Consider the following 23,701-nt stretch of genomic DNA (forward strand, 5'->3'; position numbering starts at 1 on the left):
TGGGATCATCATCAATACATGTATGATTAGCACTAGTTTCTGTACACAAAACGGAAGTTTATGTTCAAACTCCACTGCAAAACTGCATGCGTTTTTACATGCGAGTCAAATAGCCGAGTAGAAGGAATGACGACTTTTTTTGCAGATTCTTTCTTGAAACGACCACTATAACAAAACTATTTTAAACATTTAAAAATACTTGTGTACAAATACTTCTATAAGCATGTTTCTCCCAGAAAAAAAATACACTATAAATTAGGGCTAGTTCACACTAGGGTGATTCTTCAGCGCTTTGCTGATCGCTGGCGACCACCAATGCGCTGCTACTAATTTATCCCTATGGATACATCCAATCACCAAGTATACTAGCACTCCGTTTTTGCCAGAAATCACACGCTTTTATGGAGCCATTATAGCCACAAGGTAGCCGACAATTGTTTTGGGGGCCTCGCAGGGTCCCCCCTTTATCCACACGCCTTGATAGAGGGGGACCCTGCGAGGAACCCCAAACAATTGTTGGCTACCTTGTGGATATAATGGCTCCATAAAAGAGTGTGCTGGTATACTTGATGATTGATTACTTGTGAGGCATGCCTACGCCATAATACCAAGCACCCTACCTTGAAGAAGACGGTGTGCCCACTCACAATCTTCAAAAGTGACTATGGATACATCCACACTGCAGCTGTTGCGATTAATCGCAGACGCGTTGCATGCAGCATTTTGGGGGCGATTGCACAGCGATTCTTATTCTATTGAATAGGAATCACAAGAGCAAATTGCTATGAATTGCGAGATTTTGCTCGCAAATCGCAATCGCGGAGCTGAACATGATCGTGGGCAAAGCACCGAGTGTGAACCGGCCCTTACTCTTCTCCCACGTTGCTGTCACTTACAGTAGTTAGTCCTCCGGTTCAAATCCCAGGCAGGGCACTATCTGCACAGAGTTGGTATGTTCTCTCCGTGTCTGTGTGAGTTTCCTCCGGGTGCTCCGGTTTCCTCCCACATCCCAAAAACAGATGAGTTAATTGGCTTCCCCTAAATTGGCCCTAGACTACGATACATGCACTACACAATACAGTCAGACATAGGACTCTGGTAGGGATTAGATTGTGAGCCCCTCTGAGGGACTAGAAAATATATCCTGTACAGCGCTGTGTAAGAGCTCAGCAATATAAAAATACTAAATAATAATAATAATAATAATAATAATAATAATAATAATAATAATAATAATAATAATAATAAAGGGGCATGCCCACTGCAGCCACTGCCCTCCTACCTGTAAGCTGTGAACAAAGATGACAATTTTCATATGTGACATTTAATATTTTTCTGAACAAAAAAATATAAACTTTTGGACACTAAAACAAAAAAAACAAACAAAAAAAAATCACTATAAAGTCACTTAAAGTAAAAATCTGCTATGGATGAGTTGTTAGAGTCTGATCTCAGCCTTAAAGCGGACCTGAACTCAGAACTTCCCCTCTGCTCTAAAAGAGAAGCAACCGCATAATAACATTTAAAGAAAAAACATCCGTTACAGCTGATACACATCCTGCAATAAATCTGCAGTGTGTCTACTTCCTGCTTTCATGGAAGCAGACATAGGGTTAACATCCTGTGTTAATCACAGATGAGGGGGGAATTAGACTGGCTTAACTCTCTAAATACATACAGGGTGCATTTCCCTAGGTTTTCCTTCTGTCCTGTACAAGAGTTCAGGTCCACTGTAAGCGTATGACCAGCTTAACTCTTTATCTTCACACAAAACAGCCTTTTCTGTTTTTAATATAGACTCCTGTTTCTTTGTTAGATCAGATTAGCCTAATTAGAGATCTTGAGCCCTGGGTTATTTCTGTTCCCCGACTCCCTGGCAGCAGGGTTGCAGCCTGGGCTGTGAATCATCCAGGGGAAAATGTAATTTATTAGAAGCCTGCCATTGCCTTGCAAGATATGTACATAAAGTAATCCAGCTTCCTACAGAGGAGCCTCCTCCAATAACACAGACTCAGGTATGTTGCCTGTGCTGCATTTCAAGGTGAACATCCAACCTGGGTACCAATGAACTGTTTACTCAAGTGCTGGAGCCAAAGGCAAAGCAAGATAGAAAATGAGGATTATTAGACCGTGTTTTGCAACGACAGAGCGGCCTCTGAAACCAGAAAACATTGGTGGGACGGACTTTGACTCTTTGGCGAACTAGCCCAGACACAAACCGACAGATGAAAGCTGACCTCCGCTAGAAAATATTATTTCACCTTTCATATCCAGCTGTGGACTGTATTACAAAAAGAGCAGAAAAGCAGAGCTGGAACTGTTTAAATAGTAGATTCCCATGAGCCTGGAGACTGATTGTTTTTTCAGGGCTGTGGAGTTGGTACAAAAATCCACCGACTCAAACTCCTCAGTTTAGGATTCCATCGACTCCGACTCCTCTAATTTGCATATTACAATCTTGCTGATTGAAAGTATGTAATATAAAATGCATCTCAACTGCCAACACTTTTTAAAAATTTTAAAAGACAACTGAAGTGAGAGGGACATGGAGGCTGCCATATTTATTCCAGTTACCTAGCTATTTGGCTGATCTTCTGCCTCTAATATATTTAGTCATAGACTAAAACTAGTCCTTGGTAAGAGTACTTGTAGAAGATACAGACAGGAACAAAGAACATCTATCAGGCCCTAGGCAATGTAACTGTGGGCACATGTAAGGCCCGGTTCACATTAGCGGTGGCCGTCCGGAATCGCCGTGCCGGAGCCGGACCGCTTGCAGAACGGACGGAACGGACGCACGGCAATAGCAATGAAAGCCTATGCGTCCGTTCACATGCGTCCGTTCTGCCGGACCGGAGCCGGACCGGATCCGGACCGGATCCGGACTCCGGCGTCCGTTCCAACATGCGCTATTTTTTGGTCCGGCTCCTCCGGCAGCCGTATCCGGGGCGGAGCCGGACTGCACCATCCGGCCAATACAAAGTAATGAGAACCGGAGAGCGCACAACACACTGGCTACAAAAACCGGACGTTCTACCCCACTTCCTATGCATTTTGGATGGGGACCACATGGAGTTCACAGAGTGGAGCAGCAGCGATTTCATGCTGGAGCTCTAGGCAGCAACATGTCTGATATAAGTCTGATAACGAGGAGGCGAACAACAGAGAATTCCCAGGTATACGAAAAATGCCTGGATCCATGGTCCCAACTGCAGTCTCTGTATCCACGGATGGTCTCCACACGTCCACCTGTCTCCAACAATGACCCCAGACCCTTCTGCTGACCTCCCAGACCCCAGGTATTTACAGGTTGTTATCTCCTTAAGAAACCGGATCCGGACCGCAACCGTGTTCACACCGCACGGAAACCGGATGCAAACGGACCGGATCCGGACCGGATCCGGATAGGAACCGTACGGATCAGGTCCGGTCCGGATACGGTGCGGTCCGGACATCCGGTGCGGTTTTGACAAAACCGCAAGTGTGAACGGGGCCTAAGAGTGATGTGCAGGTACTCTGCAGGAGAATGAGGGGATTCCAGGTTTATGGGTGATAGAGGACATCTCTATGTTCAATGTGCACAACATTCTCAGTGGATTCCCTGCAGCTCTGGAGAGTGCATATGTAGAGTATAGTACTACTGTGTAACAAAGTAAACCTGAGACAGATGAAATTAAAGTTGTATACATACCTGGGGCTTCCTCCAGCCCCCTTCAGGTTAATCAGTCTCTCGCTGTCCTCCTCTGCCACCTGGATCTTCTGCTACGAGTCCAGGTACTTGAGCCAGTCGGGCGTAGTGCGCATGCACACACTCCGCCGCCGGGAGCGTACTACACCTGCGCAGCACTATAGTGCAGGTGCAGAACGCTCCTGGCTGTGGAAGCGGCACGTGGACGGACTGCACTGACTGGCTGAATTACTGGGACTCATAGCAGAAAATCCAGGTGGTGGACAGCGAGCGACTGATTAGCCTGAAGGGGGCTGGAGGAAGCCCCAGGTATGTATAAAACTTTTCTTTTCATCTGCCTCAGATACCCTTTAATTCGTAGCCACCAAACCAAATTATAAAAACATATCAAATTATTTGATTTCATGAGCAAAGAGAGTGCGTAAATCAGCATCAATGCAGATTTGCATCTCATTGACCATCTCTATTAGTGACGATTACACATCAGGCTTTATTCTTACAGCATAGAGGTTATTAAGTATATACAAAAGATTCCTGTGTACACATCATATATACAGTCACCATCAGATATGTATATCTGACTTTAAAAATACGGGGACTGCAGCACAAGTAACAATTTTTTTATTGGTTTATTTCATTTTTGTATATATAAATAATTTATGATGACTATTATCTGAGAAATAGAACATTTTATCATATTGTCTATTTTAATTACAGTTTAAATTCTTTAGGAGTCGGAGCATTTTTTCCTGACTCGGACTCCAGGTACCAAAAATTGCTTCGACTCCGACTCCACATTCCTGCATTTTTGAAGGGCTGATAAGGACCTACGCTTGGTTCCAGACACGCCCCTTGTAGGCTTGCAAAGCTTAAAGGGAACCAAGCACCACCTTTTTTGTCCTGGTTTCTAAAAGCTATAGGAGCCGCTATGTTCACCCCCCTCCCCTTCTAGCTGCCCATTAAATATCCAGGTGAAGGTGTGAAGATAGCATCTGTGACTTCTGTAAACTCTAAAGTACAGTGTCCAATCTACCCAACCCACTGATGAAAGCTTATTGCTTGCTCTGTGCAAATGTGCATAATAAAATAATGACATCAGTCCTTATCTGCCTGAAACTTCAGTGGTCCAGCAGGCCACAAAAGTAGGAGGAAATAGCATAATAAAGGCCTCTGATAAACTTTTAAATATATATATATTTTTTTATTAATGAGCCACATTGTTGGCATGCAAATTAAATGTGCTATTGAGATGCCCTGGGGGCTTAAAATAGTGCTTTGTTCACTATTAACCCCCGTATACAAGTTTTCAGTGAATGTAATTACAAATATTAGAATGACATTGCAGGGAATGAGTAATGTTGTACACACAGGATGCTTGGCTATAGCCAAGCACTGTGTACTGTGAATGGGATGGGAACAAGAGGTGTGGCGAATGTAAGTGCCTTATGACAGCTGGTTAAGAACAAACACCTTTGTCATTTACAGATTAGTGGTTCAGTGGGGCGGATTGCTAAATGACTTTGGGGGAAAAGCGGTTGAAACACCACTGGATGAATTTAGGTCCTCTTAAAGGTTGACAAAAGAACATATCTAAGGGCCGGTTCACACGGCCGACTATCTGGCGTGGGTCTCGGTCAACTGCTTTTCCAGAAAAGCATTTGATGGCTTTCTACAGCGATCAGCTTTTTTTCTCCCACGTAGGGTGTTAGAGTCACGGTGGTTAAGCGACCTTGGAAGCTGCATGTTGCTTCCGAAATTGGCTGAAACGTCGGGAGAACATCGAGAAAAGAACGCAGCGTTCGCGCAATGATTAAAGTACAGAATAAGCGCTGCCATTCACTTGAATGGGCAGCATTTCATCGACTAGCGACTAAGATGGCGCAAAACAACCCACAATGGCCGTGTGAACTGGCCCTAAAGCTCCAACAGCTTCTCTACGATATATCATGCCAAGAAAATTAGTGGAGAAAATGAACATCATGTCCCCTCCTCCCTTCCCTGGGAACAAATTCATAAATTAGAGGTATATTAATTTCCCAGCACAGTCACCAAAGAGGCACCGTTAGATAATAGATTTTTCTCCCTCTTTCAGGGTTTTAAACAAATGGGTTCTTCTCATAATAAAATCAATATTTTTCACTTTAAATAATGCAACAAAAGCTCTTGATCGTCCACTAAAGACACAGAGTTGTAAATAATAGATGAGGACAAGAAATAACCGGAGACGGGGAGAGATAGTCGGGGTGCTCAGCTTGCCATCAAAGTAGCGGAGCTTGTGGGGGCAGCTTGTGTACAGAGCCGTTCCGGCAGATACAACAGAATTAATTGTCCCCAAAGAAACATCACAAAATGTCACTGAATATCACGCTGGTAATTTAGGATCTCTAATCCCAACAATATTTAGTCATGCCAGCTCCCTCGATGCCAGACAGAAGAGAGGAGGCAGTAAATTAAAGCAAACAATGCCACTGATGGGATGAGCTGGCTGCAGCCAATGACGTTCCAATTACTGGCTTTCTAATTATGTGGCGTTAAAGGGAAAGTCTACATCTTCGAGAAAAAAAAAATAAAAATGATAAAAATCAATTTTCCGGTTTATTCAAACAAAATGATCAAATACAGAAGAAACAGAAACAAATCTTTTTTCAATTTAAAAAAAAACAAAAAAAAAACTAAAGTCTAATCAGATCAAAATCTTATATTAAAAAAAATAAAATACAAAATAAGATATTGATGGCCACCTTAAAGTAGAGCATAACTATGTAAGCATGAACTTCCAGTGGGTGGGGTGAAGGTTCGTAAAGAAGCTCAATTAATTCCCCACTTAAAGTGAACCTAAAGGCCCATACACACGTCGGATTTTTCTGAACGCCGGGTCGTTTGAACGTCCCGTCGTTCAGTCGTCCGCACGCCAAATCGGGCGTGTGTGCAGACTGTCGTTTGGAAAAATCCGACGTGTGTATGGGCCTTTAGAAGAAGAAAGCCTTGAATCGCTGCACGCCCTGGATCTGGAAGATCCAGGCCGTTCAGCGGTTTATGCATGAGCGCGACTCACATGAGCACAGGCACATCTGCGCAGTAGCAGTGCGGCCTGGATATGAAAGCAGTCAATCTCTTGTGGAATTTCTTTCAGGGATCCACGAGCGGCAATGGTGGTCTGGAGGATGGTGTGGGAAGCCTCTGTAGGATTCCTTCTTCGGGTACATTTTAGTTTCAAAAGTTTTTATTGAGTACAAAACAAATGTCAGAGATTTCCAAAGAGTTCCCCCCATGGGGGTTTTTCAGTTATGACTTACAACATGTAAGAGAATATCAGAGTCCTCTCAGTGTGTTCGTATGCACTTACCCAAAGGCAAAGCTTTTTGTGCTTTAACCTCCCTGGCGGTATGATTATTTCCAGATTCTTTTTCCAAAAGCGGTGCAATTTTTTCACAAGCTTTCAGACCCTAAAAATCATACAGCTTGATAGATCTGCAGCAGCCCTGCACATTCCACACCTCTGATGGATCCAACTCGGGATTACTGCTCAGAGCTGCGGATTTCCATCCCGAGCCTGACTCGGGGTTACCAGGAACTCCAGTAAAAATAATGTAATAAAAAAATGTTTTACAACAATTCTGTATAAATTATTTAGTCAGTGTTTGCCCAATGTAAAATCTTTGCTCTCCCTGATTTTCTCTCTGACATTTATCACATGGTGACATTTTTACTGCTGGCAGGTGATGTCAGTAGAAGGGGATGCTGCTTGCTTTTTTTTGACATTGTAAACAGTTATTTCCCACAATCCAAAAAGGCCCCCACAGTGTGATGTCAGAACCATGGTCCCGACATCACACTGTGGGGAGCGGGTTCACCACAATATAAGCCATACAGAGCCCCCTGATGATCAGTTTGCGAAAAGCGTATTCCTCATGGAGGGGGGGGGGTATCAGCTACTGATTGGGATGAAGTTCAATATTTGGTTAGGTTTTCTCTTTAACCCCCTTGCCCTTCCAATTGTGTCGGCAAGGGGGCGGCGCAGCACTTTAAAAAAAAAAAAGAATTAAATTCATGTAGCTAGCCTAGCGACAAGCGGCATCCCCCTACCTAAACTGATCGCCGCCGGCGCTCTCTGAAAGCAGGAAATCCCGTTTTGAATGGGATTTCCTGCTGGGCTTCCGCCATGGCCGTCGGGACGTCAGAGGAAATCCCGATCCACCCCTCAGCGCTGCCTGGCACTGATTGGCCAGGCTGCGCAAGGGGTCTGGAAGGGGGGGGGGGGGGGCGGGTAGCGGCGATCGAAATATGCACGCAGTTAGCAAAGAGCTAGCGGGATAACCAGCAAGGCGGTTAAAGGAAAAACAAGAGAAAACAGGGTGAAAATAAACTTATGAGATAAACAATTGTATCTATTCTCCTCCTAAAAATGACTTAAGACATCTCACTTTGTTTTATTTTGTTTTTAAAGGGACGGTTCAGGGAGAAGATTAAAAAAATAAAAATAAATTTCCACTTACCTGGGGCTTCCTCCAGCCCATGGCAGGCAGGAGGTGCCCTCGCTGCCGCTCCGCAGGCTCCCGGTGGTCTCCGGTGCCCGACCCGACCAGGCCGGCTGCCAGGTCGGGCTCTTCTGCGCTCTATTTCCTGGCACTTCTGCGTCCCACGCCGGCGCGCTGACGTCATCGGACGTCCGCCGGGCTGTACTGCGCATGTGCAGAACTACTGCGCCTGCGCAGTACAGCCCGGCGGACGTCCGATGACGTCAGCGCGCCGGCGTGGGACGCAGAAGTGCCAGGAAATGGAGCGCAGAAGAGCCCGACCTGGCAGCCGGCCTGGCCAGGTCGGGTTGGGCACCGGAGACCACCGGGAGCCTGCGGAGCGGCGGCAAGGGCACCTCCTGCCTGCCACGGGCTGGAGGAAGCCCCAGGTAAGTGGAAATTTATTTTTATTTTTTTAATCCCCTCCCTGAACCTTCCCTTTAAAGCAACTTTTTAAGCTTTGACTGTTTTATTGTCTATGCTCAATGACACACGCATTGAAGGATGCCAGAGCTAAAATCTATGAACTATTAAACCTTTTTATCACTTTCCTGCTCTCAGAAGCAAATTTCTGCCAGGAAAGTGTTTTGTGGCTGTAAGGGACAGTTTCTCCTAGTGTGAAAATTGGGCCAAATCCGCAGTTTCCCTGCAGGCAAATTGTGCGGGGAAACTCTGCCATAGGGGATAATGCAGCAGCCATCCACATCGCTTGCCATAGCAATTCGAACGTAATTGCAGCATTTTTTGCACAAGTGTCAGGGAATCCCATAGTCCGGTCCTGATGCAGATTTTTTTAACTCTTTCAGGCAGAGAAAAAAGGAACATCGCAGAGTTAGTTGTGTGCTTGGAACCGTACATACACATGTCTATCTCATCATGTTACCTTGTGTATCCTTAAACATGTGGTATCTATATTCAATAAGCAATTTCAGTGGTTTTCCACGATTGCGTATAGTTTATGGAAATGTTAACATCTTTTGCCAGGCCCAGATACTACATGCTGGTGACAGCCTAGAACGCACTTGTGCATGCTGGCACACTGACATGAATGGAGAGTTCCCATGAGAGCCTTGCAGTCATTTCACTCTCCTCCCCCTCCACATTTCCAGTCATTACGCTATGTGTCAAGAACCCAAGGCTGACAGAGCAGATCATTTACAGTCAGCACTGTGCTGGTAGAAAGTGTCATCATTCACAAGGTTGTGTGCAACTAAAGTACATCCTCTTCTGGAGAAGGAGAGGATTCACTCCACCCTCATCAAAGTGGCTCCGCCTCATGCCCTCCTCCCACAAAGATCTCATGAGCAAAAACAACTCGGCTCTGCTCAATGGACATGCCGCAGCTTTTCTTTCAGAAATACAACAGAGACATTGGTTGGAAACAACTATGAGTGAGACAGACAACTTTTTAGCTCCTGGAATGGCAACACTATTACATATATATTTTACATTAGATTAATGAATACTTTCTGAAGCAGGATTTTTGCTTTCACCCAGAGTTCTGTTTAACCAGTTCAGCCTATCTGGAGGAGTATTCTCGTCCAGATACGCGCAGCTAAAGTCTATCTGAACACGTATCCGCATCCAGTCTTGAAGCGGCAGGTTAGGGAAGCACGGCTTTCCCGTACCAATCACAGTACGTGTAATGAATGGACATGACCCCATTCAGGGGCCATGTACATTCATAATAAAGCTCATGAATGAAAATTAAAAAGAAAAAAAAAATATAATCAATCCATTCCAAAGACCCCACCCCAGTTACCAAGCAGATGTTTAAAAGAAAATCCATAAACTGTTTCCTTAGGGACTGAAGGTGGCCACTAACGATACGATTTCTAGCGAAAAAATTCTGAAATTCTGATCGGAAGTGAAATTGTTCACTACATCAACGAACCAATCTTTGCTTCCTATCTATCACAACCAACAAGAAAATCCAAATTTTACTTAGACGAAAATTCAATCGGACGATTGTTTATATATCGTTCATAATCGATTGTGCCTATCAACAGAGATTATTTACAACCAATCCGATCAGAATATCTGATCGCTCAAACGATTTTTCGCTAGTAACGAACACGTCGGATTTGCGGTACAATTGCTTCAGTGGAAAAAGAAGCACGATTGCAGTTTCTCAGTGGGAAATATAGCCCAAAGAGACAACCTCCAGAGTCACAAAGACGAGGGGCAGAACATTTATATCATGCTTTTCTCCTAGTGGACTGAAAGAGTCAGAGCTGCAGCCTCTAGGGGAGCGGTAGTAGGCAGTAGCACTTGTTTTAGGAAGTCTTGCCCAAGGACTCCTAATGAATAAGTGCAAGCTTACTGAACAGGAAGAGCCAAGATTCGAACCCTGTGTCAGAGGCAGAGCTATTACACTATCCAGCCAGAGCCCTACTCTCCGATCTGCCAATATGATCAATACCTGCCCATTAGGACGCAAAGCCCCAATTATTACTCCCGGCACAGCTTGTGCCCATATGAAGTAATTGTTCGCTTCCACCCCGCCGCCTTCCCTGTGCAGCGCACTTCCAGGACGCAGATCATAACTCGGACATGAATATTACAGCAACCTCCTCCATATTTCATCTGCCATTGAGCTATAATTCCTGCAACACGTGTACATTATGATGTATACGGCGCAGCTCGCTTAAATCCAATGTATTATTCAGATGTCTCAGTGTGGAGCAGACATGGACTTAGACAGCGAACATTACCGCAGAGAGAGACCTCTGCCTGGAATATAGTGAAATCCAATAACCAGGCAAGACTTTTGTTGCATTATGAAGATTCAATGTTCCATCCTGCAACAAGCCTGATGGTCTGCAGGGGTAATTATATCTCTAATTGTATTACTTTACTTTCAACCAGCAGCTGTCCTATTTTAATCCAATTAAAACGTCTATCTCCTACCCACTGCAGCTATAAGGCAGCATCATGCAAAACATAAGCTAGAGCAAAGTAATGGGCCTGAAACGCTCTCCTGCGACATCTGTACTTCTGCTAGAGATAAGCAGAACAACAACACTGAAAATACAACTCCAAATCTAACAGCACCACCAGCAAAAGCAGAACTAGCAAAATGGTAAAATCATCATCAGCCTTTTCTAAAAATGCCTGAAATGTGAACTGCTTCTTAAGGTGGCCATACACTGGTCGATTTGCCATCAGATTCGACCAACAGATAGATCCCTCTCTGATCAGAGAGGGATTGTACGGCCACCTTTACTGCAAACAGATTGTGAATAGATTTCAGCCTGAAACCGATCACAATCTGTGGAGCTGCCGCCCCGCCCCCCCTGCATACATTACCTGCTCTGGCCGGCGCGAGTCCCCTGGTCCGCTGTCTTCTCCGCTCCGGCTACTGAACTTCCTGTCCAGGGGAGGTTTAAACAGTAGAGGGCGCTCTACTGTTTAAACTTCCTGCTGGGACAGGAAGTTCTGTGTAGCTCTGGAGCCCGAAGCGGAGAAGAAGATCAGGGGACTCGCGCCGGCTGGAGCAGGTAATGTATTACCGCTGTATTGCGTCGGTCGTCGGGCATTCGAACGCCGCCAAGGACGCACTCCCGACCCACCGGCGACGAGAAAAATCTTCCGCATGGATGGGTCGACGGGAACGATCGATTTCGGACGGAATTTAATCAGATCGTGAATAGAATCATAATCAAATCGCACAAAGAATCGTATCGTGTAGATTGGGCTTTAGTATTCAGGAAGCCCAGCCGCCAGACCCTGGATTGTAGGGAAGGAGTGTGGGCCATTTTATGTCACCTCTGGACCATTCCACGGAGTTTCAAATAACTCATTGGCTTGTATGAGTGCCTATGTATGATACAGACAACCTCTGTCACTCTACCCTCTGTGGGCTTCAGGACTGGGCCCTGGACAAACCCTTGGCTGCTTTATTCATTAGTGTGCTACCTCCTTGTTCTATATTAACCATCGCGGTCTGTGAAACTTGTTGCATTGTGGGAAATAATGGCCTCAATTCACTAAGATCATGCTGGAGATAATAAGGCAAGAGAAAACTTACCACCACACAGTGAGAGAGTTATCTTATCTCTTCATTCACTCGCAGTTAATGAACAGCCTGTCTTTAACTCTGGAGTTATTTTAAGGATTGAAGAGTTAAAGACAGAAGTTAACTTTAGGTTTGCCTGAGGTAAAAGGTTTCCTGAATACTACATGCCTTATCACCATGGTAATCACTCTAGAAACGTTATTAAAGACAGGAGATAAGCTTAGTGAATTGAGGCCAATGTCTTTTTCCAACTGCCAAGCTAGCAATAGCTCCCTGTGTATAGAAATCTTAGTAAACTAACATTCCGTACAGATCAGATGGCAGAACTAAAGATGCCACCATCAGTGATAAATTTCAGAACGTAAATCAGGTTCAGGAAAGTTATACAATTGGCAAACACTGACCAAATAATCTATAAATGAAAATTGTAAAAAATAAGCAATGTTATCCATTGTTATTTTCACTACAGTTCCTCTAAGACTTTGATGAATGCTGAAGACTATACCTGAAGAGCGGCCGGTCTATACCAGAGCAGAAGATTGACAAGCGGTTTTAGCCTGAACAAAAGCACAATAAAGTATAGCGGGATTGTGGTGAGGGAGGGTGGGGTGTGCGGGTCAGAGCTGGCTTTTTATTCAGCTGAGCAAACAGGCAATGAATAGGGGAGCTTTGCAATAACACCAGATCAGACAAGTACTAAACGACTCGCGTTCAGTGTCAGGTCACCAACACTGGCCCGACTTTTTAATAAACTCTCCTCCGGCTTCCTCTGCAGAAACCCTGCCTGACTGAGCAAATATGGCAAAAGCATTAAGACGCTCGCCGCATTGTAACCCGCGTAATTATGAAGCCCGGAGAGCGATCTTCCAGGGTAACTTTTGTTTCCCGGCAGAGAAAGCCGATTTCCCGCAGCAAGTGCTATAAAAGCGGAATTCATTATGGATCGGAATCCCTGAATGCCCATTCCCTGGGTGTAGGAGGAAAAGAAAAAGCTAGCAGAATTTTAATTATGTTCAGTAATAAAAAAAAAAAAAAAAAAAAAAAAAAAAGAACTCCAACCAAAACGTAGAGAACTTTCTCATCTTCTAACAACGTTCACGATTTATGCCTTATCAGGGCAAAGCCGGAGTCAGAAGACATTGGCCTCTGCTAAACTCTACTGCTCCCAATGCAGCCGCCAAAACAAAACTGGCTGTGTCGGGAATGAATCCATGTTTCTGGCCTTGGTTGCAGGCTGAGAGACTGATTGGATTAGCTTGCCTGTTAGTATGACGGGCAGAGTAAGCCACTCCCACAAAAACTTCTGAAAAACTTAGATACGGCTGAGCTTATTGCTGACTTTAAAGTGAAACTGAACTCTTCCACAAGACAGAAGGAAAAACAGAGAAATGAATCCTCAAAGTATTTAGAGAGTTAAAGTGGACCCAAACTAAAAACACAAGATTTCAGAAATAAAATCTATTATTCTAAATTATAATAATAAATAGCATCGTTTTTTCAGCTGCATGATGACAAATATAAAATATTTTACATTTATTGGAGAAACCCCTCCCTTACTTTCATATTGCCGGCAAATAACCCAGCAAACTGGTGGAGTAGATGGTGTCCAGCAAAGGAGGAATTGCTAATGGCTGCCACCTGTATAACCCTAGTTATGCAAAGAGGAGGGTGAAAAGCATGCACTGAAATGCACATAGGCTTGAAGGAGTGTTTATTTATCTTTGTATGTGTCAGAGTGGTGCAACTAAATATTTTGAATTAAAAAAAAAAGTTTGGTTTGGGTCCGCTTTAAAGGGGAACTGAAGAGAGAGGTATATGGAGGCTGTCCTGTTTATTTCCTTTTAATCAATACCAGTTGCCTGGCAGCCCTGCTGGTCTATTTCTCTGCAGTAGTATCTGATTAAAACCAGAAACAAGCATGCAGCTAGTCTTGTCAGATCAGACTTATAAGTCTGAACCACTGAAACACCTGATCTGCTGCATGCTTGTTCAGGGGCTATGGCTAATAGTATTAGAGGCAGATGATCAGCAGGGCTGCCAGGCAACTGGTATTGTCTAAAAGGAAACAGCCTCCATATACCTCTCTCTTCAGTTCCCCTTTAAGCCTGTCTAATGCCCCCTCATCTGTGTCTAATCACAACTTGTAATATGATCCCTGCCCTGTCATCAAGGCAGATAAGCTAATATGAAAGCACAGGACGTTAACAATATGTCTGCTTATGAAACCAGGAAGTAGACACACTGCAAACGTATTGCAGGATTTGTATTAGCTGTAACAAAAATGTTTTTCTTTAGAGGTCATTATGCTGTTGCGGATCTTTTAGAGCAGATAGGAAGTTCTGAGTTCAGGTCCGCTTTAACTGAATGCTGTTCTGCTATGATTATTTTTGTGTAAGTAGATTGTATGGTGTAAATCTTTTAGAACAAAGGGTAAATGCTGATGTACATAAAAAACTAAAGGCCTCAACGATTTTCGGTTTTTAAACTGAAATCGTGATCAGCGGCATGACGATCCTGAGATCGTCAAAGCCGCGTTTTTTCCCGTGGCGCCGCCTGTACCTGCTCTGCTCCGGATAGTGCTGCTCCAGTAGTTCCGTCCCCCCCTGCTGTATTGCGCGGAGAGCCGCTGTGAAGCGGCGCTGAGCGTTGCCCAGCAACGATGGCCACCAGGAAGTGACGTGGTGTCACTTCCTGTTACAGGCCCGGCGCAGAGGATCAGCAGGAAATAAGTATGGCAACCTTCATATCTCTCACGCATCATTTAAAATTTAAAGGGAACCTGATGCGTGAGAGATATGAAGGTTGCCATACTTATTTCCTTTTAACGAATACCAGTTGCCTGTCTCTACCCTGCTGATCCTCTGCTGTATGCTTATTCAGGGTCTATGGTTAAAGTATTAGAAGCAGATTAGGCGTTTTGACATTTTTGACAAATCTGACAAGATTAGCTGCATGCTTTCATATCCCTCTTACCTCTGGTTCCCTTTACGGGGACAGAGCAGTGTGTGGTACTAGGGAGGTTAAAGGGAACCTGAGGGGAGAGGGATTGGAGGCTGACCTGTTTCTTTCCTTTTAAATAATGCATATTCCCTGGCTGGCCTGCTGATCCTCTGCCTCTAATACTTTTAGCCTTAGACCCTGAAGAAGCATGCAGATCAAATGTCTATGACAAATATGACAAGATTAGCTGCATGCTTGTGATTTAGACCCTGCTGTCCAGAAAGATCAACAGGACTGCCAGGCAACTGGTATTGTTTAAAAGGAAATAAATATGGCAGCTTCCATAGTTTTATCACCTCAGGGTTCCTTTTAATGGTCAGCTACATCCAGAGGATGATGTCAAATAGGGATGGTAAGTAAGATGCAAATAGTTCTACCGTGCATGCAAATTTAAACTGGGTCCTTTGGGTAATATAAGTTTAAAATAACAAATGCTGGCGTAATACAGTTCTAGGTGAAGAACCATTGGAAGAGGAAAATGGAATTTCCTTTAGGACCAATGCCAAAAAGCTCCTTAAAAACCAGACAATGAATGAAGCCCAGCCTAGGCCAGCACCACCGCCCGGCTATCCGCCATTTCCTAAGTAATCATAGCTCTAGGGACAGGTGAGAAAAACGCACTTTATGAACTTGGGATTTGTAAAATGGGAAGTGAAACAATGAGAAGTCAAATAAAGGAAAGCATCAGTGATTTTCACAGTTTCAGTTCTGTGATCTCCTTTAGCTACAGATCACACAGACAGTCAGGACAAAGCAGCTGTTAGCAGGAAACTGTATTCAACAATGCACACAACAAAGCACCGCTGTCTCTGAACAACACAACGGCCCTCATTGAGAAGCATCAAACATCTCAGATAAAAGGTGCCTGGAGAGATTAGATGCCCCCTGAAGGATAACCAGGATTCTGACAGGTTGAGGCAACAAATGAACAGTTAACCTTGTATGAAGTTATCCACAGACATGAAAGATCGATAGTTATTAGAATGAACAATCGCTCTCGGGTGATAAGCTGACCCGCCAAGATGGATTCTAATGGCCCATACACACCAGCTACAAATGTAGCTGGCGGTCAACAGTTCGGCGACAGCCCGTCGCCAGGTCCCTCCGCATACACACTGCGGAAGAGGGATTAGGCATGCGACGGAAGCTGTCGCTGACGTCCTCCCCCCCCCCCCCCCCCCCCCCCCCCGCCGGAAACACAGTGCACTGAACTGCAGGTTGCTGTCGCTAGTCCGCATACCCACGCGGGCTAGCGACAGTTGCGGTGACAACTGTCGCCAGGCGATTGACCGCTCCAATCGCCTGGCGACAGCAGCAACGAGCGACGGTTCAGGGCGTGCGCACCATACTCACGGGCGACCTGTCGCCGCAACACGCGCGTGCCACGTGGTTGCGGCGACAATTGTAGCCCGTGAGTATGGGCCATAACAGCAGAGCGTCATCTTTACATATCCCGGCAATCCGCCTGCTGGTGAATGGAGGAATTACATATATAGTGTTGTCGGCACACCAGCGGCCATGATTGGCTTAGACAGGATCAGTAGGCCCAGTTCCAGAAAATATGGCTTCACAGTACCTATGGGTTGAGTTGCATACAAAGAACGTCACCCAGCGGGTTGGGGACCCAATACCTCGGTAGATTATGCAAAATTCTGTAGAGATGCATTAGTAGCATGTTGCTATGGAGGAAGGTTGACGGAGTGGCACACAATGCGTCAGGGAGAGAGAAGGAACAATGCCCTCGGCTGAGTTCATATGCCCCAGCGGATCAGCCACTGGTTCATCGAGAGAGGACGGGGGCCCACACTATAATAAATATATATATGCTAGACTCTCACACCCAAGGCGATCCTGAGCGACTTCTGCTGAGAACCACTGCACATGTGTACACAGCTTAAAGAGACACTGAAGTAGAAAAAAAAAATATATCATGAATTGGTTGTGTAGTAGGGGTAATTACTAGAACTTTGGTAGCAAAAAAAATATTCTCATTTTTATTTTCAGTTACACAGCTTTTTTTTTTTTTTTTTTTTTTTTTTATAACATTCCATCATTCTCTAATACTTGCAGTTTACACATTAATCAGCATTCTAAAAGTTTTTGCAGAACAGGCAGTGAACTTTTGACCTGTCCTGAACTGTTTTATGTAAAAGAAAAACACAATATAGCTGAGATAACCTAATCAGAAGTCAGAGCTCTCTAGGACATTCAAAGTTGCAGAGCTCAATGGCTATTTGCATAGATAACAACTGGAGTTTCTTAACTCTTCCTGTACTGGAAACCATATTAGACTTATGCCTCTGCCCCTAATGCTTTATTTCTTAGCTGTACTACACAACCAATTCATCATCATTTTTTTTCACTTCAGTGTCTCTTTAAGTGTGATGGCGGTAGGCCGGCTGTGCTTACCAACACGCCATTGGCAGAATCTATCACATACATGATCACCTTGAAGGCAAATTGAGGATTACAACTCCAGCCACCATCACATGACTGTATAACCATAAATCAGGCTGGCACCTCTCCAGTCTCTACTGAACTATGTTGCCCGCCTGCTCCACCTCTCTGCCCACTCCTATGACGCAGACCCTTTTCTGCCAATCTCTCCATTGGCTATCTATTACCCAGTTAGGACCCAGTTTAAATTCATAACCCTATTATACAAAGCTCTACATAGGTGGTTACCTCCTTACATTTACTCATTAATCTCCACATCCCACCAAAAACCTACACTCCTCACAGGAGACCCTTTTGTCCTCTAGCTTGATAACCTCCTCTCACTCCTGCATCCAGGACTTCTCACAAGCATCATCTCTGCTTTAGAACACTCTCCCCCAGCCTATCCGTCATGCTTCCAGCCTGGATACCTTCACTTTCAGCAACATGCACCAATTTGTAACATTGATGTGTGTAAAAAGCGTAGAGAAGCGGACACTGTGAATGAGGCCTTAAAAACGTGCTCTCAGAACACACTTGTTCATACAAGCCTATTTGCTATAGGCAGTATTGGAAACTCGCTGCCTCATCAGCTACCCCCTAATGTCTCCAAACCACTACCCTCCAGATTGTAAGCTTGCAAGGGACCTCCACCTAGTGTTTCTTATTCTGCTGTAATAGTCATATGAACACTGGTACCAGTATTGGTAATGTCCCAACCCACTCATCAATATTGTTGGAATTTGTATTGCTGGATGACCTGATCGCACAGTTTTGTACTATGTACAGCGCCATGGAAGATGTTGGAGCTAAAATTAATAAAATATATGTAGAAACACCACATTTTAAATTTGGGGTGTCCATTAGGTCCATTTAAATGTTCAACTGAACGGATCCAAAGGACCCCACAAACAAGAAATGAAGTCTGTCATTTCTGAGTGACATGCAGACAGTGAGGCTGTGCTGCTGCAGCAAATAAAACATTGGAGTTTAAAGAGGAGCTGTTAGGTATAAGGTCTCAGAGAAAATAAACACATATATCAGTAGCTAAAGATTGGCTGTACTTACATTACATATGCATTTCACTGTCCACGTTTGTATATAGTATATGCAGAGATTGATGCTCCTGACAGCTCATGGCAGGTTCCATGTTCGTCTGTCTCCTATGAAGCCAAATGTGTCGTCATGTCCTCCCTGCTTCCTGATCACAGAAAAGCTCGTACTGAATAACACTAGTGTGCAGTGAATATTAATTAGCCACGTGGCTAGGAACAATAGCGGACTCCTGCAGTGTACTCTGCCCGGAGATTCATCAGTGCTGTGCGCTGGACTGAGTTACAAGCTGCTGAAACTTGATCATGTAACTTCTCCTTAGCAGCCGAGGGGAGGGCCCCAGAATGCTTTGCAGTATGGTATGCGGCTTGCGTCCTCTTAAGAGCTTGGGTCTAACAGCTTTGCTGATAAGCACACATCAAATGAAAGAGAGATTTTTATCTTCACTATTGCGATTTTTGGCTTCCGTCTAAACTGTTTAACACAGGAGAATAGAGGTTTAAATTAGCTTCTGCAGCCTGACAGTTACTCTTTAAAGGAAACCCAAGGTGAGAGTGATATGGAGGCTGCCATATTTACTTCCTTTTAAACAATAACAGTTGCCTGGCAGTGCTCCTGATCCTGGGTCTAATACTTTTAGCCATAGACCGTGGAACAAGCATACAGCAGATCAGGTACTCTGGTTTTACTGGATTAGCCATATGCTTTTTCCAGGGTTTTGACTCAGACAATACTTATGCCAGAAGATTAACAGGGCTGCCAGGCAACTGGCATTGCTTACAAGGAAATAAATATGGCAGCTTATATATACCTCTCACCTCGAGTTCCCTTCAAAAACTTTCCCAATGAGGGCTGACTGGTCAAGACAGGCAACTTGGGTAAATGTGGAGGAGTTATCCAGAGCCACCAATCAGAATTCTTTATTTCATTTCGCAGCTGACAATGCCTGATTGGTAGCACTGGGCAAGTGCGCTATTTTTGCTCCAAGTCTCCCCTGCAAATGTCATAAGAGGGATAGAAACATGGAGGCGTCACCTAAGCCTTCCCACGATGATCAGGAGATGTGAAATTCAGTGGGTGATGTTGAGGTGAAACCTTGGAAAGTAGCATAACCAAGGCATGAATCAGTAATGTCACTGTACGTCTCTCCTTCCTACCATGCTGACCGAACCAGAAATAGGAAAAAAAAGAGGTGACTCACATCTAATCTTATATAGTGACGTAGGCCAGGAAAATACTGACTGTTATGGAATATGGCCAAATAAAACTCTATATCCAGTTCAGAGAAAATGCACAAAGCCACCTCGCAGAATTCTTCATATGACTCATCAGAACTTCCTGATAACGTCTTACGGACAATCGATGCATATTAGCATAAGAACTGGGCTGCTCTGTGCTTTATCTGTTTCCAATTAGCTGCAGTCATACTGACTGAATCAGTTTCCACTGAGTGTCAGGAATTTATAGAACAGCGACAAATCTTCCGAGATAACAAAAGCAGGCTTAAAGCAAACCTGTCACAAGTCAAATCCAGCAGAAGTGGTAAAACAGAGTAAAAAGAAAGAACAAAACAAAAAAAAAACGCTATTACTGTTATGCAGGTTTTACCTCACAGAGCTGTCAGTATGGTTGCTGGGAGAGGCCCCTTCAGGACACCATTTCACCCCCCACAGCTCAGGACCGCAGAATCGCCAGGGCTTATTCCAGTGGCTGTGCAGCAGCCTGCAGTGCATTATGGGAGGGGATCATGATACCACAAATCCTCCCTCACACTATAGGGCAGCACAGTGGTGTAGTGGTTAGCAATATTGCCTTGCACCGCTGGGGCGAGTACCAGCCAGGGCACTATCTGCACAGTTTGTATGTTCTCCCCGTGTCTGTGTGGGTTTCTTCTGGACAATCCGGTTTCCTCCCACATCCCAAAAATATACAGTTAAGTTAATTACCCTAGACTATGATACATACACTACACAATACATACATAGACTTACGACTAGGGTAGGGATTAGATTGTGAGGCCCTCTGAGGGACAGTTTAAGTTACAATATAGAGCATATTGCTTTGTCATTTAAACTGCAGAAGAGGTCAGCCCTATAAAAATACTTAATAATAATATACTATAAGAAAGGGCCATGGCTGCAACTGCCACCCTTGCTCTTAAAGGGAAGGCCAAAATGGCTGTATGGTAACTGTCGCACTTATAGAGGACCTTGCAATACAGCAAAGAGGATTGTAGTGGGTGGTGAAACTAGCCTGACAATCAGCCAGGCTAAACTCCTGAAAACTGAGAGGTAAGCATGACAGTCTGCTTGAACAGATAGTGGTAAGTATAGGAAATATCTTTATTATTTTTGGAAGTGAATTGGGGGGATCCTATCAAACTATTGGGATTGGTTTGATACAGCATACTGGATGGATAAAAGACAAAATCAGATTACGGTCACCTGATTGAGTCTAAATATAACTTAATTGCTCCTTTCACAAGTGCAACATATCCGAAAAGTTGCATTGCGCGGTACCTTTGTGCTGTGACCACACAGTACAATGAACGTTTGCCTCACTGAAACTGTAAACACATTGGGCTTGATTCAGTAAGCAGTGCTAACTGTTAGCACGCTTCTAAAAAGGCCATTATCACGCCTAAACTCAGTTTGGGCGTGTTAAACTCAGATCGCGAGCAAAGACACGCGCGCAAAACTTTGTGCACGCACAGCGCGGTGTGCGCGAAGTGCCCATTCACATCTACGTGATGTTTCGCGCGCAGCAGACTTAACGCGCGCAAAGATTTGCTGCGCGGGACTTTGCACGCGATCTGATTTTAGAAACGGTGCCAACCTACTTAGCACCCTGGTTAACACATCAAGCCCATTATATGCTTTGCGTTACCCAGACGGAACCCACCGCATCGCAATCAGCGTGAAAGTCCCATAGGAATAGCATTTCATCCTATTATGATGCTATGATATGTTATTGTATTTATAAAGCGCCAACATATTACGCAGCGCTGGTATTACCAGTTGTGACATAATGCAATTAACACACTGTGAAGAAGACTTATTAGTACAGATAAAAAGGATTCAATACTTATACTAGTGATTTAAAGTACATCTATACACCATGAAGAGCATTAGGAAACACATTCTACAGACAGAATTAGCTTAGTTAATCATGGCTGCACATGCTATGTGAATGTTGTACAATAGATTATTATTTAGCATTTTGCACTCTCACACTTGTTTCTTTGCACCCCTGACAAATCCTCCTTTTAAGAGGGAAAAACGTTGTTTTAGGGTGGCTTGTAAATAAGACGTTCTTCAGCTCACCAGTATACGGGAAGTATTTAATAATAAAGAGTTACATTAATGCTGCGTACACACTGGCGACTATGGTCTTTTGAAACAGCTAATTAACGATCGTTCCGCTGACAATCGGGGAAAAAAAAAAAAGCTTTACCCAACGATCCTTAACACGAACGACAAAAGAACGACATCGGGAAGATGGAAATATCCAACCTGACGGATCGTATAAACCGACAATCGTTACAAAACTATAGTGTGTACAGACATCGGCCGAGAACGATCGTCACAAGGGCCAATGCACCTGCGTTGAATTCTGCCCAGCTTCAGTACTTCCTTTGTAGCGCGGCCGTAAAGATTGTTACATTGCTCATTTCAATTAAACTTTGTTTTCAAGTTAACAATCATATATTTATATCTATTGTAACTTCATGTCAGTGGGTTTTTTTCATGTCCAGTGCGGTATATACATGCAAGATCTGATGGTGAAAACCTAACCGTAAACAAAATATCCATATACACGAAGGAATCGAAAGTATTTAAATCCCGATTCACTAACTTGCGTTAAGATTGCCCTAAGCATGTGGCATACAGCATTTCCACAATTACTACCAGTGATGAGCTAAAATGCCCACATTGTTTTTTTGCATTTGTTTTCGCATAAAATGTTCAACTTAATTTTGAGCAAAAAAGTCACCGAAAATAATTTGCGGTTTTTCTTGCTTTTCACAAATTAGCGCCGTAAAAATATTGGTTTTTTGTTGTAAAAAATCTTTTGTCACGCTTTTGCAGTAAAATGTTGATTTTCCATACACATTTTTGCAAAAATTTTCACAAAATCAAAAATGGCATTTTTGATGCGAACATGACTTTGGCAAGAAATCGCAAAAAACACTAGTACTACGCTACTGATGGGGTAGCACACGTTGAGTAGTTATTGTGACCCGTGCTTGCATTACTTAGGCAATGCGGGTCAGGATAATTACTCAATGCACACTAAACGGTCAGCAAATTAACTGCGGGTTATTAAATTGGGGCCATAATGTGTGCAACTGTACAAATTTAGTGTACTTCACCAGAGCGGTCCTTCTAAAGAATTGCACAGGGAAAACGTAACAGCATTTTTCTTTGACTCGGCCAATAGGTAAAGCCACATGGCTTTGTTCCTTGTAGCAGTTTAAGCTTCCTACTGTGCAACATGGTTACAAATATGCCACCGGCAACACTGTAAGAATGTTAATCATTACCGCAAAGCTCCATTAAAAGTCTAAATGGTAAAGCGGTCATACTCACGGTTGGCACAGCTTGACTAGGTCCTGGTCCGTGGTGTTTGGAAGGAGTCCTCGGATATACAGGTTCGTTTTGCTTAACTGATCCCAGCCAGAACTGCTACTGCTGCTACTGCTGTTGTTGTTGGTTGTGCTGGGGCTTGGAGGCGCCATGGGGTGAGCAGGCACGATAGGTTGCTGAAACATCAAAAGAAAGAAATAAACCAATAAATATTAACGTCTTTTACGACTGCTGTATATCATGCACAGCAGCTTGCAACACTCATTCTATTCTGCCTTCCAATAAACTATACATTTTATAAAATGTCATCTGTGATGTAGGAGACCAAGGTTCGATTCCTGGCAGAAGCCAGAGTACCTATTCAGTAAGGAGTCCTTGGGCAAAAGTCGCTAGTGCTCCAGGG

General features: G+C 44.0%; 1 protein-coding gene across 6 annotated transcripts in view; it reads right to left on the reverse strand.

The window, feature by feature from the left end:
• The window catches only part of RBMS1 (RNA binding motif single stranded interacting protein 1), a 470,972-nt gene that overhangs the window by 111,813 nt on the left and 335,458 nt on the right, over positions 1-23,701 (reverse strand). For all 6 annotated transcript variants that reach the window (XM_068245657.1, XM_068245659.1, XM_068245658.1 and 3 more), the window contains exon 2: positions 23,302-23,474. In XM_068245657.1, the coding sequence (XP_068101758.1) occupies positions 23,302-23,474 (173 nt within the window). The remainder of the gene's footprint in view (positions 1-23,301; positions 23,475-23,701) is intronic.

This window comes from Hyperolius riggenbachi, chromosome 7, assembly GCF_040937935.1.
Source record: "Hyperolius riggenbachi isolate aHypRig1 chromosome 7, aHypRig1.pri, whole genome shotgun sequence".
In the NCBI taxonomy this organism is placed as follows: domain Eukaryota; kingdom Metazoa; phylum Chordata; class Amphibia; order Anura; family Hyperoliidae; genus Hyperolius; species Hyperolius riggenbachi.